This window comes from Coffea eugenioides, chromosome 2 (assembly GCF_003713205.1).
Source record: "Coffea eugenioides isolate CCC68of chromosome 2, Ceug_1.0, whole genome shotgun sequence".
NCBI classification, from domain to species: domain Eukaryota; kingdom Viridiplantae; phylum Streptophyta; class Magnoliopsida; order Gentianales; family Rubiaceae; genus Coffea; species Coffea eugenioides.
In genome coordinates this window covers 78,141,781-78,158,931 of record NC_040036.1, presented here as the reverse complement: position 1 = coordinate 78,158,931, position 17,151 = coordinate 78,141,781, and the positions used below count along the sequence as shown (strand labels likewise).

The window sequence follows — 17,151 nt, the reverse complement described above, 5'->3', positions numbered from 1 at the left end:
TTTCCATTTATGATTAAATACACAGAGTAACCTTCCTACTAAAAGTATTTGGTCATCACTAGTTATCACAAGAAGTTAAATAGAATATATTAATAAAATTAGGTATTTTCTATTGATATTAATAATTACTTGTCATGCATTGACGGTTAACTACTGGTATTATCGTGCATCAATTTTTAATAAAAAATAGAAATTATGTAAAATATTTTTTACCATATCTCCAGCTAAATTGAAATATTTTTACTAAATATGTAATATCTAATTTTGATAATTAATGAGAAACTGTTAGTAAAATTTCTTTAATAAATGTGCAATAGGATAACTAAACTTTTTAAATAAAAATTAACACTAAATGTTTAATAATAACACAAATGGAGGAGAAAAAAATTTAAATATAATAAATAAGCGAAGAAGAAAAAGAAAATAAAAAGGGGTTATGAGACAAGTTTCCTATAATAAGGGCATAATTATCTCTCTTCTTGCTCCTATATATATATATATATATATATATATATGACTTTCATTTGTAGGTTTCGTGATACGGGGAATGATTTGCTACTCATCCCTAATTACAATGGGACAATATGTGATTAAACCAATTAATAATTTATACGTAACTATATCTTTCAAAATAAAAAAAAAATGAAACTACTTAGTCATATGTAAATATCTAATAAAGTATATAGTATACGTGATTATGCATTAATTATAGGGTGGGTCAAGCCAAATTAGGACTGTAGCCTGGAAGCCTTTTTGGAGTCAAGTACAAGTTCAGAAAATACTACTACTGGTGGCTAGTAGTACTATTAATTATTCTCTATTCTTTTGAAGCGTATATCCCCTATTTGTTTGATCGACACCTCTATTTGTGCATGAGTCGCCTGCCCTGTACATTGGCAATTTCATTGTCAACGCAATAAACATCATCAATAGATTATCTGCTCGGAAATCATTCCCTCTTTTTATATTTGGGCGTCTTTAGTTTTGTTTGATTCTGGCCCCTCGCAGCAGTTTCCGTTCAATTTGGAATTTGCAACAAGGTGGACTGTAGTAATAGTAAGCACAGTGAAGCAGAACTCATCAATCGTCACGCAAGGTACACATAGTACACAGTGACACGACGCAGGGAGGGAAGAGATATATACTCAGCACCGTAGATATAAACACACTTTTTTCTGCAAACACAGCGAAAGCTCTCTGCCCCATTGCTTTTCTCACTTCACTTCATGCAAAGACATTTCAGATAAAGACTCGTGTACTTCTACTTCTATGCAACTAGATTTACAACAGTAAGTCCATTACACCGGGCTGCATCCGTCCATTTGCTTCTGTTAAGTCTTAACCTTAATGTTTTTATTTGTAATTATTGCAAGAACCCTTTTCTCATCAGTCCCTTTTCATCTTAGCCTCGAAAATCAACTGAAAATTTTCAACCAGAGCTGCTATCTTTGACTTGCTCATTCTCTTTTCTTGAAACTGAGCTCACATGATTGACTGGAGATTTTTTTTTTTGTTTTTCTTGTTTTATATGCAATGCCGTTGGTTTTCCTTGTTTATTGGTTTTGCTTTGAAGGGCTACTTTGTGTTTTAAGGCTCCGTTAAATATGGGTTGGTAGGAAGTGGAGTTAGTGGACCAGACCAGTAACTAGTTCAGTCTTTATCCATTTTCTTTTGTCTTTGAACCGAAGCCTCTCCTTGTCTATCTTGGTTTGGTGAGCTGTAAAATATCCTCAGTTATTGCCCTTCGTTATTTCTAAAGAACTAGAATTGCATCTTGAATTTTGAACTTGACTTATTCTTCTTCAATTCTGTGTCCTTTTTAGTCAATCAATTGATCTTTGTTCATTATGTTCATTCTTGTATCCGGCAAGAAAGAGTACTGAATTCTCTCTTCCTTTTGCTTTCGAAGTCCTTTCTACTTGAGGCTATATGTTATTATGTCGGATTTGTATTCGAGTTTGTCTCTTGACACGATTGTAATTGATTTGGAATGTTAAATGCTTTGTCTGAATTAGGCAATTTGTCGATATAATGGGGCTCCCGGCCTCCCACTTGTGTTGTGATTCTCTACTGCTGCATTTTGGTGATCATATGTGCCTGAAAATGTGAGTTTCAAAGAGCAGAATGATGTTCAACATTTTGCGCTGTTTCTTGATTCCATTACTAAAACCTCCTCCGTTTTCTCTTTGAGTACCGGTGGAAGAGTTTTGATTCAAGAGCATTACATAGGCAGAGTGATCAAGCATAGGCTTTTTAAAAACAAGATACTTAGTAGAGGAGAAGAAGTTTCAAGTTCTTTTGAAAAACTAGGTTGACTCCGTGAATTGGATATTTGAGTGTTTGATTGGAAGTAGAAGCGAACAACAGGAAGTCCCCATGGATAGAAGGGATGCAATGACGTTTTCTGGGTCGACTCCATATTATATGCAGAGAGGTGTGACTGCTTCTGGCAGTGGATTACAGGGATCACCAACTATATATCCATTAACAGGGGCGAGTGCATCATTTCAACCAAATACTGGAGGAAGTTCAATTGGATCAACATTACCTGTTGATCCTTCTTCAACAATGTCAGGTCGGGGAGTCAGTGTAGGGGCACCTTCTGCTGTGCCACAGGGTGAGCCTGTACGTAGAAAAAGGGGAAGGCCTCGGAAGTATGGACCCGATGGTAAGGTTTCGTTGGCATTGAATCCCACTTCATCAACTCCTCCACCAACTACAACACCTACTCAAAAGAGGGGTCGAGGAAGACCTCCAGGGAGTGGTCGGAAACAGCAACTAGCTTCTATTGGTAATAATTTTTGGGTTTTCAGCTTCACTGCATTAGAACTACTGATATGGTATCTTCTGTATTGCCTGGCAATCTAACTATGAACGCTGGCTCCCAAATTTCTGCTTTAATACAATGTCAGGATGTGTCATTGGCCAGTTTGGGTGATATTTAATTTTTTGGTACCTGATAACTAGTATTTGGAGATGTAACGCGAGAATAGAAGTCGAGGTTTACAAATGAGACCAGGATATGGCATACTGGACTTATTTGAACAGGTGTCCAGTGAACACAAATCATGAAAAAGATGTGGAAATAATATAAGCTATCATATTTGCCATGGACCTATAACAAATAATTTCCAAAAAATGTCCTTCATTTACAGTGAAAATAGATAATCTTTCTTATGTTGCCAAGAACTTGTTTTTAAGGCAGTTATCCATTCATTATTGTATTACCAGGGGAATTTTAGAAACTCCCAGTCATGAGGATGTAAACTTTTGATGGTTCCAACATAAATTTTGCAAAGTATTTGGTTGGCATTGACTATTAGTGATTTACCTGTTTCCAGTTAGAGAGTTTGACTATTTAAGGAACTGGAAGATGTGATTGTAACTAGAGATCATGATCATATAGCCCTGAAACTCTATGTATTTTTTTAAATGGGTTGATGACTTATGGTTAATATACAATTTAGCACACACTCTCTCCACATCTGGGCAACATTAGGGATTGCACTTGTTGTGTCTTTTCAGTTGTTCAGAGGCATCAAACATTTGATGCTCAGGGAGCTTGATTTTAGTGCCCAGAATTTCCCAGTGAATGGTCTTTGGAGGATATGGAGTTTTGTTTCTTTTATTGATACCAGAGAATCTGAATCTTGCAGCATGAACAAGAGCATTTTGGTGTTTTGAGCAAGATCAACAGCCGTAAATGATAATACATGCTTATCCTTCTGATTGCTTTTGTGATACTTGTGCAAGAAAATGAGATGATAGTTCAGTAAATCCAGATCCCCCAAAACAATATCATTTAAATTTTAGTTGCTTAAACAATATGCTACCTGTGCTTGCTGCTGCTCTTACCTATATTACACATCATATGAGCAGAATTCCTGAAACCCAGACAAAATATTAAATCCTAGTTTTAGAAGGCTAAATTTCGATAAACAGTGATTGACCGTTATCATGGTCACATGAAGATTTAGTTGGCTGAAGACATTATTTGCTTATGAATTTAGTCCTATTGGATTGGGTACAAAATCCTGGACAAGAATAACTTGGTGAAGAATATTTTAGGAAACGGAAACCTTACAGACCTTTATGGATACCCTAGCTTGTAACTCAGCTTCTTTCCCCCAAAAACTATTGCTAATTGTGTCTCCTTCTTTCTATTGTTTATCATGCTTTTTGTCAGCATAGTATTGATTTCTCAAGTGGCAGCGTTAGTTTTGCTGTTCATCACCTCCAATAGCATATTCTAAGGCTTTTGGATTAGGCTAACTTACAACACATGTATCTGGAGACGAAAACCTTCACATATCTCTGATATGCTGAACTGTGTTTAAGTTTGCATTTGTATATCTAACTATATCTCCTAACGTTTAATTTGTTCTCAGATTTTATTTGATAGTATTGATGCTCTTTATTGCCCAATCAACGTGGAAGCAATATTATTCCTCTTCGTTTAGATAGTATTTTCCTGAACTGACAAGTCTATGTGAAGTTGGATACTTTGAAATCTTTAGAAGCCAAAGCATTCTCTCTCCGTTAGACTATGGTGTTCCATTTCCTTTCCCTCATTAATTTTTCAATTCAACTAATGTTTTGATTTACAACTGCTTTTGCTAGGTGGATGGCTGTCGAATTCAGCTGGGTTTGGTTTTACTCCACATGTCATTACCATTTCTGTAGGAGAAGTATGCACCACTCCATAAACTTCTTAGTCTTGGCATCATAGAATGAGATTTGGTGTATACTAAATGTATTAACTTCGTTGATCTTCATGTTCAATTTGGCTTCTATTTTAAAATGATGAAGCGCAGTTTGATTTTCTTGGAAGATATACTAAAACACATCTTTCTGTGTCTTGAAATGTTTCATGGGATTCATGCAGGACATCACAACAAAGATAATGTCATTTTCACAGCAAGGACCACGGGCTATATGCATCTTATCAGCAAATGGTGCTATTTCCACGGTGACTCTTCGACAGCCATCATCTTCTGGTGGCACAGTGACATATGAGGTTTGAGCTCCAAATCCTGATATTCTGTCTTATTGTCTAAAAGGACATAGTCATGCAAACAACAGACAAGCTTCTTGAATTTTAAGCATGTTTATGTGCATCCAGATGAGGTACAGACATAGAGCTAGTAAATCGCATATAATTCAGATTAGTCACCCAGAAGTGGGTAACATCCTTCACATATGAAGTTATGCTCTGAAAATCGATCTTTTGTATCTAAGAGATCCCGAACTGAATTATCCAAATTAATCCTTCTTTTGTCCTTCACATTCCCCAGCACATTAAGCATCCTTGCACCCAGTTGAAGCTATAAAATCTGTATTGGGCATGCATATTTAATTATCATGCATTCACCTTGTGTGTGCTTGTGCGCAAAGGACTCGTTCTAACTAAATAAGTTGCTGAACTTATAACAGATTAGGTAGTAATTGATTTGGCATCTGAGCATAAAAATTCCTCAGTCTAGGAACAGTTTTTGTTGTCAACCATTATAATATTCCATGGGCATTGGTTTAAGGAGAAGTGTCCAGCCTCCTCATGACCATGCCATGTAAATCTACCTGCTCTCGCATCCAGCATCTTAAACTTTAAGGTGAGATGGCGATTCAGTAAAAGCACACCAACAAAATTTGTGTGTGTGTCTGTATTCTTATGTAAGCTTATGTGAGCAATTAGTTGTTTCTGCTTATGGTGTTCAAGCTTAATGACAATCAGAAAACATATTTATATATTAATGATCATTGTCGCCTTCATGGTCTCTCAAACCGTCAAGGTGATTCCTTCATCTTCCCTGACGTGAGCTCAAAGCTTTGTGGTTAGAGTTCCTATTGTCGACAACATTATATGTAAAAGTCTTAATGTCTCCATCATTTAATTTCTGATACACTCTCTAAAGTGCCTTTACCTCTGTAAGCAGTGGTTATCCAACAATGATTTTGTTTCATATTCTTCCACTATATTTTTCCAACAAATTTTGTACATTCCTTTCTGTATGGAACATCTAAGTTTTTTTTTTTTTTGCCCTCTCATTTGTAGGGAAGATTTGAAATATTGTGCCTTTCAGGCTCATACCTTCTTTCTGCTAATAGTGGTTCCCATAGTCGTACTGGTGGTTTGAGTGTCTCTCTTGCTAGTCCCGATGGTCGAGTCGTTGGTGGTGGAGTTGGGGGAGTCCTCATTGCAGCCAGCCCAGTTCAGGTAATTAATCAAATCCTGTAGCACTTTTTAACATCTTCTTCTACATTCTAATACTCTTGCATTTGTATTATGATACGCATCAGAGGAATCCAGAGGCTTGTTCAGCTTGTATTTGCATCTATCATTGCATAAGTGAATAGTTATATAGAATGTTGTAATATTCTGGACTCCCAACTTCTTGTGAACTGCTTGTGCATACTCTTTTCTGTCATTTGTTGATTTCAAGAACTTTATTAAAGCTTCATGTTAGCTGAATGCACTGTAATTTTGTGATCAGGTAACAATAGGAGTATACCGAGCATATATCAAGTTTGTAGTTCTTTATTATGGCACAAATTATGGTCTCCATCGAATTCTATATTCTAAGGCTCTGTGGGTTCTCTCCGTATTGCAGGTAATAGTCGGGAGCTTCGTCTGTGGCAGTTCAAAGACAAAGGAGAAGGATGGCCAAAGTCTAGGAAGTGCAGGAGATCTAGACCAACAGACAGTTGATAATTCTGTAACCATTACAAGCTTTCCACCAAGCCAGAATCTGACTTCAACATCTTCAATGGGCACATGGCCTGGTTCTGTGCAAATGGCTCATGGTGACATTGATTTGATGCATGGATAACAGTTTCCGGACTGGTAGGTAGGCGAGCAATGTATATATTGAATCAAAGCGAACATGGAGTAAACATGGAACTAATTTCTTCAGTCGTACGAGATGAGAGAAGCTTCCTCCTTAAATCTCGTACAATGCCAATCATAGATGGTTGTAGTATTTTTGCAGTTTAAGTGAAAAATCTTGTATTACACTGCTCTTTTAAAAGTGCTGACTTTAACAACTATGAGAAAACTTGTTCTTTTGAAGAAGAAGCTGGATTCAACTGTATTGCGGATAGTTTTGTTGACACGAGTATAGAAGCTGAAAGAGAAGGATCAATTTTTTTAGGCTCTGTGGCCATTGTGGGATGCATATCTACCCAAGAAAGGGAATTCCAGTGAACCCTTGACCAGGGTTGCAATATGTAACTTGTGATCTTTTGGTGAAAGTTTTATTGAACTGAGTATAAACCTTCAAACTAGTTACAAATAAGTCTCAGAGCGTGTTGAAGTCTGAAGTTTTAAACCGAATCCATTAAATTATTGAGTCGTTAAGAATTAAATCTAATACATTTGAGTGCATTTTATATTCAATAATAAGTGAATGGCATATCACTTAATTTTGGAAGCAAGTTTTGCTTGAGAAATTCAATGACACTTAATTAATTCAGAGATTCAATTTTTGGTTGTCAAAGGATCTAAATATGTTAAGATCTGAATTCATACACAAGTTTTGAGCAAAAAGTTTTATACATGTGTGTAACTTTCTTTGTTAATTGTACTTGAATCTTTTGCTCATCATTCAAATTCACCAAAAACATGTATGTACTAATAGGGAGTGTAACAGATTCCATTCCAATACCCAAGTCAACATCTCACTATCTAATTACAAGTCACCATACCCCTATATATACTTTTTGCACCAGGTTTAGTCGCTTCACATCAAAGTATGCCTCACAATGAGGAAAATGAAAGAAAGAAAAATGAGGAAACAATTTGGATCAAGCATCGATCCCTTCCACTTGTCTGGTTATTTTCTTTCTTCTTCTTCTTCTTCTCGCATTCCTTTCAAGCAGTACCAAAGCTCAGTCCTGCGAACCCAGTAGAAAATTACTGGGCCAAAAGCCTCCACCAGGCCAATGCAACACGGATAGATAACAACTCCGAATGCTGCACACAAGGTCAAATGTTCGCCATATTCGACTGTTCACCTAGAGTTTCACGGCGTACGTACGAAGGCAATATTGACTCTAAATGGTTTTGGAAATGGTGGTGACGGCGGAGGGGCATTGAAATGTGATGGCAAGTTGCGTTCATACAGCACTCACTCCGGTATTGGCACTGTCGACTCGTTGGTTCCACATCCACAGAGCATGATGCTTGAAGAATATCACCATATTTTACATTCTACATTTGTGTTTCTGTTTATCATCTAACACGAGTAGTGATAGATACCAATACCAAGAAATATCACAGTAACCCGTTTATCTGTGACTAATTACTACTCCATCAATATAATCTTCCATGCAGTTTTTCTTATCGATGTTTTTTCCCCTAACGTTGCATGTGCGCCTTTCTTACTAGTATCCAGTGAAATTTTACGAAATTATTCCATGTGGTCCTAAGCTATCAACAGATGCTATTTTATGAGCCATCAAAATTTGTTTAGAAGAATCACTTCGAGTTTAGCATCAAATGTGTTGAGACACCTCTCTCCCCATGGTTAAACCACCCCGACGAAAGCGCCACGATGAGCATTTCATCAGTATGGAACTTGCCATCGCAGCTAGATGGTCCGTAGGTGTTGGCTTCAACTCATCACTCTCAGAACTGTTCAAATTAAGTCAGAACCGCCTTGCTGTTTTTAGATACCGGAGGCCAGGCAGCACTGGTAATTAAGTGGGATAAAACTTTCCTTCACTGCAGAAAATCAGTGTAGTATTCTTGTTTGCATAGCCCAGTTGGTGACTTTGTACCTTTAACTTTACCATTTGGCTTACAGGCTTGGAGTTTACCATCTGAGGAATGAGTAAAAAGAAAAAGCAATATTATGAGAAGGCATGATACTGAGCTAAAATTCCTCATCATCTGATCTATTAATTCCAGCTAGAAGATCTAATTCCAGGCTTGGAGTTTTAAGGGTGACCTATGCTACCATATGTAGTCAGGCTAGGGATCTTCTATAGCAATTTTTAGTTTACTAGTATTTTGTTTCATACTGATCTTGCTAACGTATTCACTGGTTGTAAAAGCAATCTTTTTTTATTTCTCTTTGTTAAGCAGATCTACGCATTCATCATCAAAAAATGTCGAGCAATCGGATGTAAATCTGGACGGACAGGTTAAGATAGGGCCAATCTTGTCTTGGTACATCTATTTGGTATATTTCTTACAAGTTCTGGTTCTCATGTAAATTGTTATTCTCACGTATTGGATTAATTTGCACGATTATTGGGTTAATATGTACCATATACATTTTACCCCCCCCCCCTCCTATGGTTTAGCGATTTTCCACGTAACCTTTCGTAGTTTTAAAAACTATACATAATCCCAACATATATAGTTTGGACTAAAATGCAAAAGTAATAGAAATGATCCTCTGTAATGAAATTCACAAAAATATCGATATTACCTTAATTTAGAAATTAAAATGACTTCAATGACTAAAATATGTAAACCTAACATGCATGACAATTTAACCCGTTGTAGTTTTGTATTTTACTACATAACTCTCTTATGATTTAGTGTTTTATCACATAACTCTCATATGATTTTCAAAATATATACATAACCCTCCATGATTAAAAAATAATTTTTAACTTTATATAAGGGTACTTTTGACATTTTAGTTAACACTATTATCAGATGCAAATTCTATCATTTTGATACTTTAGTCTAAATCATCAAAGAGTTATATAAGCTTTTGAAACTATAGAAAAGTTATATAAAAAGGCGTTAAACCACAAGAGGTAAAATATAATTTATCCAAAAATTTAAGCACATAATATCAAATTTAATAAAAACTACATAAATCTAAACATAATCGGACAAAATCCAAACTCACCTATCCTATTGTCCAATGTAAATCGATCAATGTCACGATCACATTCATTCACGAACGTGAATCCATGAAAATTAGGAGTTTTCCTCACAAAAAAAAAGTGAAACAATTTACTCAACAGTACTTAGTCAATCCCATGTGTTGAATAATGACGAATGAATAGCCCAACTCCTGATCAGTTGATCAGTTACGTCCATCACTTAATCTGAACTAGGAGCAATTTTTTTAGGAGAAGTTGCCACAATTTTAATTACCACGGCAACAACAATAAGAGACAACGGAAGGATATACCAGTATTACTCAAACTGTCACATGCCAGACTTACACAACGTACAAATGTTCACCCGGAGTTTCAAAACGTACAAAGGCAGCCATGACAATCAACAGTTTCCAGAAAGGCGGCGATGGCGTCGAAGTGCGATATCGAGTACCATTCGGACGACACTCCGGTGGTGGCGCTGTCGAGTGGATGGTTCAACCAGCGGAGTAGGTGCTTGAACAACATCACCATCTACTGGAGTGGGAGAAGGGTTGATGCAATGGTGGTTGGTGAGTGCGATTCCACCAAAGGATGCGATGCTGAGCACGATTACCAGCCTCCCTGCCCGAATAATATTGTTGACGCCTCCAAAGCAGTTTGGAAGGCTCTAGGAGTGCCCCAAAATCAGTGGGGAGAGTTAGATGCTATGGTCTGATGCTAAGTCCTGCGAACCAAACAGTAGGCTCAAGGCAAAACACCACCCGGAGGAGCGTGCGTGCAGCACAGAGACAATACTATTATACTAAAGTGCTCGCCACCGGTGACTGGCCAGACAAAGGCTGTTTTGACCCTGAGCAGCTTTCACTTTTCACTTTTCAGAAGCACGGTGATGGCCGGCCATCAGAGCACGGGTTGGTTCAAGTTCTAGCATCAAAAGAGATGCATCAAGAATACTACCATTTATGGTAATGGAAGGAGTGTACAGGCCATGGCGGTTGATGAATGTGACTCTACAATGGGTTGGGATAAAGACCACGATTTCCAGCCTCGATGTGATGACAACATTATTGATGCTTCTAGAGCAGTTTGGGAGGCTCGGAGAATGCCAAAAAGTAAACGGGGAACTGTGGACGTATACTGGTCTGATTCTTGATTCATTTGTGTAATGTGGACTCTGGAATATAAGCCAATCTCTGGCATGCAATTGCTAGCTGGTTTCTCTTTTGCTTAGACGACTTATTCAGGGGAAATGAGTCCCTACCAACTATGATTCTGTACGTGAATAATTTCTGGAGATTTTAGTTCCCAAGTAACACAGATATGAATCAAGGATCTGATTTGGCCTTTCTTGATCTCTTCCCTGCGCTGCATCACAAAGATTATTCATCAGTCTCTTACCATTTGTTTTATCATATAGTGTAACAAATGAAAATTATATGAATAAAATGATAGTGGGAGTATGATTAACAAAAAGAGATCTGCAAATAACATTTTCCTGTTCTAAATTGTGACTTTAAATAATTATGACATTAGCAAATTTGACTAGGCCAAGGCTAAAGCTAATTACATTTCTGCCTGTGCCAATGTATCAAACTTCCTTGTCAAATATGTCGGACTCAAAATGAAATGACACTTTTTCGCCGTAGGTGTAGGGCTTATTTTCGGTTGATTATTTTTATTGATTATAAATTTTGATTTTGAATAATTAATTTATGTGATATTTTTTATTGCTTTTGTATTCTGATCATAGATTTTTTTAGTGATCAAAAGGCTAAAATTTATAATCACCCAATGATTAATTTTTGTTGATTCTGATTATTTTGTGATCAATTTTTATAATTAGATTTTGTAAAATCTAAAACAACAAAAAATAAGGCTTTAATATTATGCCTACTTATATATATATATATATATATATATGCTATTCTAGGCTAGGCCATGTTGGCTAAGGCTACCATTATTGATTGTGCCAAAGTATCAAAGGGTTTGTTTGGATTGCGGTTTATTTGCCAAAATATATTTGTTTACATCATCATTACAATTACCTTTTTATCTCACATACATCACATTACAAAAAGTGCTACAGTAAAAATATCTCTAATAATTCACAATCCAAACAAACCCAAAGTTTGCTACCCATTATATCGAACTCCGAATTCTGTTGTATGTAGGTTACAAATTTTTCTTTCCAAAAATATCCCTTGTCAACTAGTAAAATTTTAGCAATAGTAATGCATGATACAATTCTCGATTCTAATGCCAGACAAAGGCAAGTACTAGTAGTTTCGGTTTTCTAATGGAGGACAATCACTTGGGATCCTCGGTGACATATTTCCAATGCCAATTCAATGCCACATATAGTATTTCGCCAAGTGTCCTGTTATTATTTGTATTTTATTTTTTAATAATTCAAATTGGTTTGATTTAACAAAATTTTTCTCTACCTCTACAACTTTGAACCAAAATTTAACCAACCGGTCTAATTTCACTTGGGTTCCTTTTGTAGGGCAACCACTGGGGAAAAAGAAAAAGATAACCCTGCCGCACCGTTGCCGGAGAGTGTCCAAACCTTTTCATCGTTGATTGCTTTGAACAAAGTCAAAGAAAAAAAAAAGCATGATATTCTAGCTTCCCCCAAGAAACCAGTTCAAAGAATTCATCCAGACAAGCAAGACAAATTTAATTGTAACGATTGGTGGTTGCTAGGGTGCTTTCTCGAGCAAAGAACGTAAAGAAAAGGCATTTGATCCACGAGATCAAAACCAGAGCGGCGGTCCATGCTGCCGGAGAAAGCTTTGTCTAGCTTCAGTCTCATCATTTCCACGTCTTTCTCAGCCATGGCAGCCTTTTCCTTCTGGGTTTTTTGTGGGATTTGAGACAGCGCAGGTTGCTGCACCTCTGGCGGTGGTGGTGGTGCCTACGCTGTAGCCTCCGTAGCCGCAGGTGCCTTTGACGGTGAGCCAATCGGCAGTGAAGATGAGCCAATCAAAAGGATCTCATCGGAGGAAGAAGGAATCGGCAATGAAGTGTGGACCTCATCGGAGTGGATTGAAGAGTTTGAAAGGTTTGAAGGCAATTGATAAAGTATTGGTAGATGAATTAGACCGGTGGTTAATTTTGGTTCAAAGGTTTAGAGGGTTAAGAAAATTTGTGTTAAACCAAACCAATTTGAATTATTAGAAAATTAAAGTGTAAATAATAATAAGACACTTGGCGTAATGTTATAGGTGGCATTGGATTGGCATTGGAAATATGTCACCGAGGATCCCAAGTGGAGGACAATACCAAGTACTGGTAGTTTCTTTCGGTTTCTAATAGAATGGAAGATGCAACATTTTGCTTCTTGTATTAATTGCCTATTTTGTCCGCATTAGTCTACGCTATCTAAAAGAATGTCAAAGTGCGACGAATGATTTCCTTTCGTGTTTCTTCCTTTGTAGATTCACCTAGGCTCCGTTTGGATATGCTGTTTTTTGGGTTGTTTTACAAAAACAGCACTATTCATTTTTTGGAAAACACTCAATGTTGTTTGGATTAGTTGTTTTTAAAAAACAGAGTGTTTTTTAAAAACAAGCGTGTATGGATTCACTGTTTTTTAAAAACAACATTTAATTTTTTTGGAACTGAATTTTGGAACCTGTTCCACGAATTTTTCCCTCTAGGTTTGAAATACTGAATGCCATTTGCACTTAAACAATTATCAATTTTTTAATACATAGACGAGACATAAGTGTACAATTTATTGGGCGTACTATCTGAACAAATAATTACAGGGAGATGTTCTATTGGTGTTGATGATAGTACATCATATCGGCTATTGCTCTCCTACTTTCATTCCATTCAGCAATTCCTGCAGCCGACATATCTGGAGCTTGTGCTGCGGGCATTGGGTTGAAGGGGTTTATGTTATCTGCCAATGCTATATCTGCTTCTTCTTCAACAAAATATGCGTCATTTGGAACATACTCGCGCATGAAGTTGTGCAAGGCACAACAAGCCAGGACTATATTATTTTGAGTAGCCATCATATAATTTTGCATAGGGTCTTAAAGTATTGGAAACCGTTTCTTCAAGACGCCAAACGTGCGTTCTATAATGTTTCTTAACGATGCATGCCGTTTGTTGAAGAGTGTCCTCACTGGCTCTTGCGCGGTTCCCCGTGCACCTTTAAATGGAGCCATAAATCCACTCATATTCTGGTAAGCCGCGTCCACCGCGTAATACTTCCCTGGCATAATGAAATTATATTTAAAAATCAATTCGACGGAATGAGGAAAGGAATTATGTGATTTAATCTGGACTAACCTGCTGGTGGCCACGGAAAGGCATAATTAAGATCTTGTATGACTTCTTGTAAGATTCTAGAATCGTGTGCGCTACCCTCCCACTCTACCCTGACATAAGTAAATCTCATGTTGTGATCACACACGGCTAGAACGTTTTGTGATAAGCTTCCATGCCTGTTCCGGTAACGTTCCCTGTCTTCGGCTGTACACCAGGCCGAAACGTGTGTTCCGTCAATCGCTCCAACGCAATCCTAATAAAAAAAAAAAAAATCTTCCGCAAGGTTGGTCACAGCTGTTAGGCATAATGAAATAGTAATTTCACATAGTAGCGCATAACCTTAAACCAGGGCCAGAACAAAGCACTGTTCTGTATTCTTGGATGGGTTATGTGATAATCCACCGGTCGGACCAGGTCGCGTCACAATCGAATTGATAAATATGAACTCTAAGATAATGGACAAATGTATCACATGTGTGTGGGTTGCTTGAGGGACTTTAATTTCTTGATTGTATTGGAGAAATTACAATATTAATGTAAGCGTATTTTAAGAAAATAGTATGTTAGATTTATTCTTCTAGTAAAGTTTACTAATTTTTATTTTTCTTAAATTGTGTGAAAAAAATCAAGACTATCATAATGGGATGGATGGAGCAGTAAATTCTTTAATGTATTCATTTATAATATCTTGGTACCGGTTGCATTATAGAAATTAGAAACAGAAACAGAGTTGGCATTAATTCCAGGAGAAACTGTATTAAACTTATAATATCAGGTTTGTTTGGATTGTAAATTATTTGAGATATTTTTACTTAGCACTTTTTGTGATGTGATGTATGTGAGATAAAAAAGGTAATTGGAAAGATAAAAAACTGTATTGAAAATTATAATGGTGATGTAAGCAAATATATTTGGGGAAATAACCCACTATCCAAACAAACTTTCCTGCAGGACAAATTGGATGTTTATGACTTTCATGGGTATTGTTTGCTGGTTAATTTCCTACACTTCAATTCTGTTCGCTAAAAAGGCAGAAAAAAACATAACCATGAAAATAATACTAACCTCATTGAAGATGATGGATTAGTAGTGTAATTTTCTTGGTTAAGAAAACTAGAAAGGAAAAAGAAAAACAAGATAGAGAAGGCAGGATGTACGGTTTTTTTTTAAAAAAAAAAAAATTTAAAGCAAGCACAAGAAGGAAACTTGGTGCAGAAGTTGCTTTGACGACACCAAAGGCCACGTAGCAATTACTCACAAAGATCCGACGTTCACCCCATATTCGACTAAAGCCCAAGATTGTGCAGCTCACATCACGTCCTCCAAAATCGGAGATCCAATCTCCACCAATACTCTCATCACAGGGTCACAAAGTTAACACTCTGCACAGGAATGTCCACGTGTCCGCTCTAAAATAGTCACTCGCTTTATAGCGCGTAACGCCTCTCACCACTGCTCCCAATCCAAAAGTAATTAATTATGGCGAAAAATAGTGTGTCAGCTGGAGCTGCTCGTGCCAGTGGTACCAGTACTCTCCAGCCTCCATAACAGCGGCACCCATCCATTCTCCAGTTCTGCCTCCTAGTTCATCAGTCATCACCTCAGAGACCTCTTCGTCTTTTTCTTTAGTTTGATTATTTTACATTTTTCTTTTCCTTTTTCCTGTGAAATTTCAAAGGATAATCTGCTATTCTGATTTCGCGGTTTCTCCAGGTTGGGACTCGGAATTTGATCAATTTTTTGAAGTGTATATGATGTATGATGTTTTTTTCTTTCTTTGCCTTGTTTGTTGACATTTCTTCATAATTTTTTGGGTTTGCTCTCTCTTCTAACTTTCATTCTTTTCTGTTTGTAATCATCCTTTTTTTGGGATCCAGTAATATGACGCTTGTTTATATATTTTTCTTTCTTTGCCCTGTTTGTTAGCATTTCTTCGTATTTTTTTGGGTTTGCTCTCTCTTCTAACTTTCATTCTTCTTTGTTTGTAATCATCCTTTTTTTTTGGGTCCAGTAATATGACGCTTGTTTATATATTTTTCTTTCTTTGCCCTGTTTGTTGACATTTCTTCGTATTTTTTTGGTTTTGCTCTCTCTTCTTGCTTTCATTCTTCTCTGTTTGTAATCATCCTTTTTTTTTTTGGGTCCAGTAATATGACGCTTGTTTATATATTTTCTTTTTTTGTCCTGTTTGTTGACATTTCTCGTATTTTTTGGGTTTGCTCTCTCTTCTAGCTTTCATTCTTCTCTGTTTTGTAACCATCCTTTTTTTTTGGATCCAGTAATATGACGCTTGTTTATATATTTTTCTTTCTTTGCCTGTTTGTTGACATTTTTTCGTATTTTTTTGGGTTTACTCTCTCTTCTAGCTTTCATTCTTCTCTGTTTGTAATCATCCTTTTTTTTTTGGGTCCAGTAATATGACGCTTGTTTATATATTTTTCTTTCTTTGCCCTGTTTGTTGACATTTCTTCGTATTTTTTTGGGTTTGCTCTCTCTTCTAGCTTTCATTCTTCTCTGTTTGTAATCATCCTTTTTTTTTTGGTCCAGTAATATGACGCTTGTTTTATATATTTTTCTTTCTTTGCCCTGTTTGTTGACATTTCTTCGTATTTTTTTTGGGTTTGCTCTCTCTTCTAGCTTTCATTCTTCTCTGTTTTTGCAATCATTCTTTTTTTTTTGGGTCCAGTAATATGACGCTTGTTTATATATTTTCCTTTCTTTGCCCTGTTTGTTGACATTTCTTTGTATTTTTTGGGTTTGCTCTCTCTTCTAGCTTTCATTATTCTCTGTTTGTAATCATCCTTTTTTTTTTTTGGTCCAGTAATATGATACTTGTTTATATATTTTTCTTTCTTTGCCCTATTTGTTGACATTTCTTCTTATTTTTTTGGGTTTGCTCTCTCTTCTAGCTTTCATTCTTCTCTGTTTGTAATCATCTCTTTTTTTTTTTGGGTCAGTAATATGACGCTTGTTTATATTTTGGGTTTTTACTGTTTTTTTCCTCATCCATTTTTTTGGAGTTACATC

At 36.5% G+C, this 17,151-nt stretch overlaps 1 protein-coding gene and 1 pseudogene across 2 annotated transcripts; both read left to right on the top strand.

The window, feature by feature from the left end:
• Positions 1–914: 914 nt before the first annotated feature.
• Positions 915–7,273, top strand: LOC113760373 (AT-hook motif nuclear-localized protein 9-like). Of its 2 annotated transcripts, XM_027302924.1 has the most exons (6): positions 915–1,289; positions 2,016–2,791; positions 4,621–4,688; positions 4,886–5,017; positions 6,053–6,214; positions 6,609–7,273. In XM_027302924.1, exons 2-6 carry the CDS (start codon positions 2,377–2,379, stop codon positions 6,825–6,827), a joined length of 996 nt encoding a protein of 331 aa, XP_027158725.1. In that variant the 5' UTR covers positions 915–1,289; positions 2,016–2,376; the 3' UTR covers positions 6,828–7,273. The 2 variants fall into 2 exon arrangements, with proteins under 2 accessions (XP_027158725.1, XP_027158724.1); XM_027302923.1 differs by lacking the exon at positions 915–1,289 and having other exon boundaries at positions 1,618–2,791.
• LOC113760344 lies at positions 6,893–10,646 on the top strand (annotated as a pseudogene).
• The last annotated feature ends 6,505 nt before the right edge of the window (positions 10,647–17,151 follow it).